This window comes from Penaeus monodon, chromosome 25 (genome assembly GCF_015228065.2).
Source record: "Penaeus monodon isolate SGIC_2016 chromosome 25, NSTDA_Pmon_1, whole genome shotgun sequence".
Classification (NCBI taxonomy): Eukaryota; Metazoa; Arthropoda; class Malacostraca; order Decapoda; family Penaeidae; genus Penaeus; species Penaeus monodon.
In genome coordinates, this window is record NC_051410.1 from 3,222,570 (window position 1) to 3,222,947 (window position 378).

Consider the following 378-nt stretch of genomic DNA (forward strand, 5'->3'; position numbering starts at 1 on the left):
TGCATATATATGTACATATATACAAAAACAAAGGGTAACATTTTCAGAAGAGTCTCTCCTACTTGCCAGGTGTCTTCACACGGACTGGGTGGCTCTCTACAACATGATCAACGGGAGCCGCAAACAGGAGATTGATCACTTTTGCGGCACGTCGGTCCCAAACTCCGTCATGTCTGCCTCATCTGGTAGGTACTGGCTTGTCTGAGCGTCCATGTATATGTTGCAGTACACTTGCAGGAAAAGGGCAATACAGAACATGAGTAAGAGTAGATTCCTCATTTAACGATAAAAAAGTTTTAGCCTGAATCGAAACGTCATGTTTTTTGTTGTTGTTGAAGCGGTCACTAATTTCATCTTTTTACGCACTTTATGGTATTT

General features: G+C 41.8%; 1 protein-coding gene across 3 annotated transcripts in view; it reads left to right on the top strand.

Annotated features, from left to right (window-relative positions):
• LOC119589489 (suppressor of lurcher protein 1-like) overlaps positions 1–378 on the top strand; it is a 5,881-nt gene that overhangs the window by 2,577 nt on the left and 2,926 nt on the right. For all 3 annotated transcript variants that reach the window (XM_037938090.1, XM_037938089.1, XM_037938091.1), the window contains one exon: positions 70–185. In XM_037938090.1, coding sequence (XP_037794018.1) covers positions 70–185 — 116 coding nt within the window. The remainder of the gene's footprint in view (positions 1–69; positions 186–378) is intronic.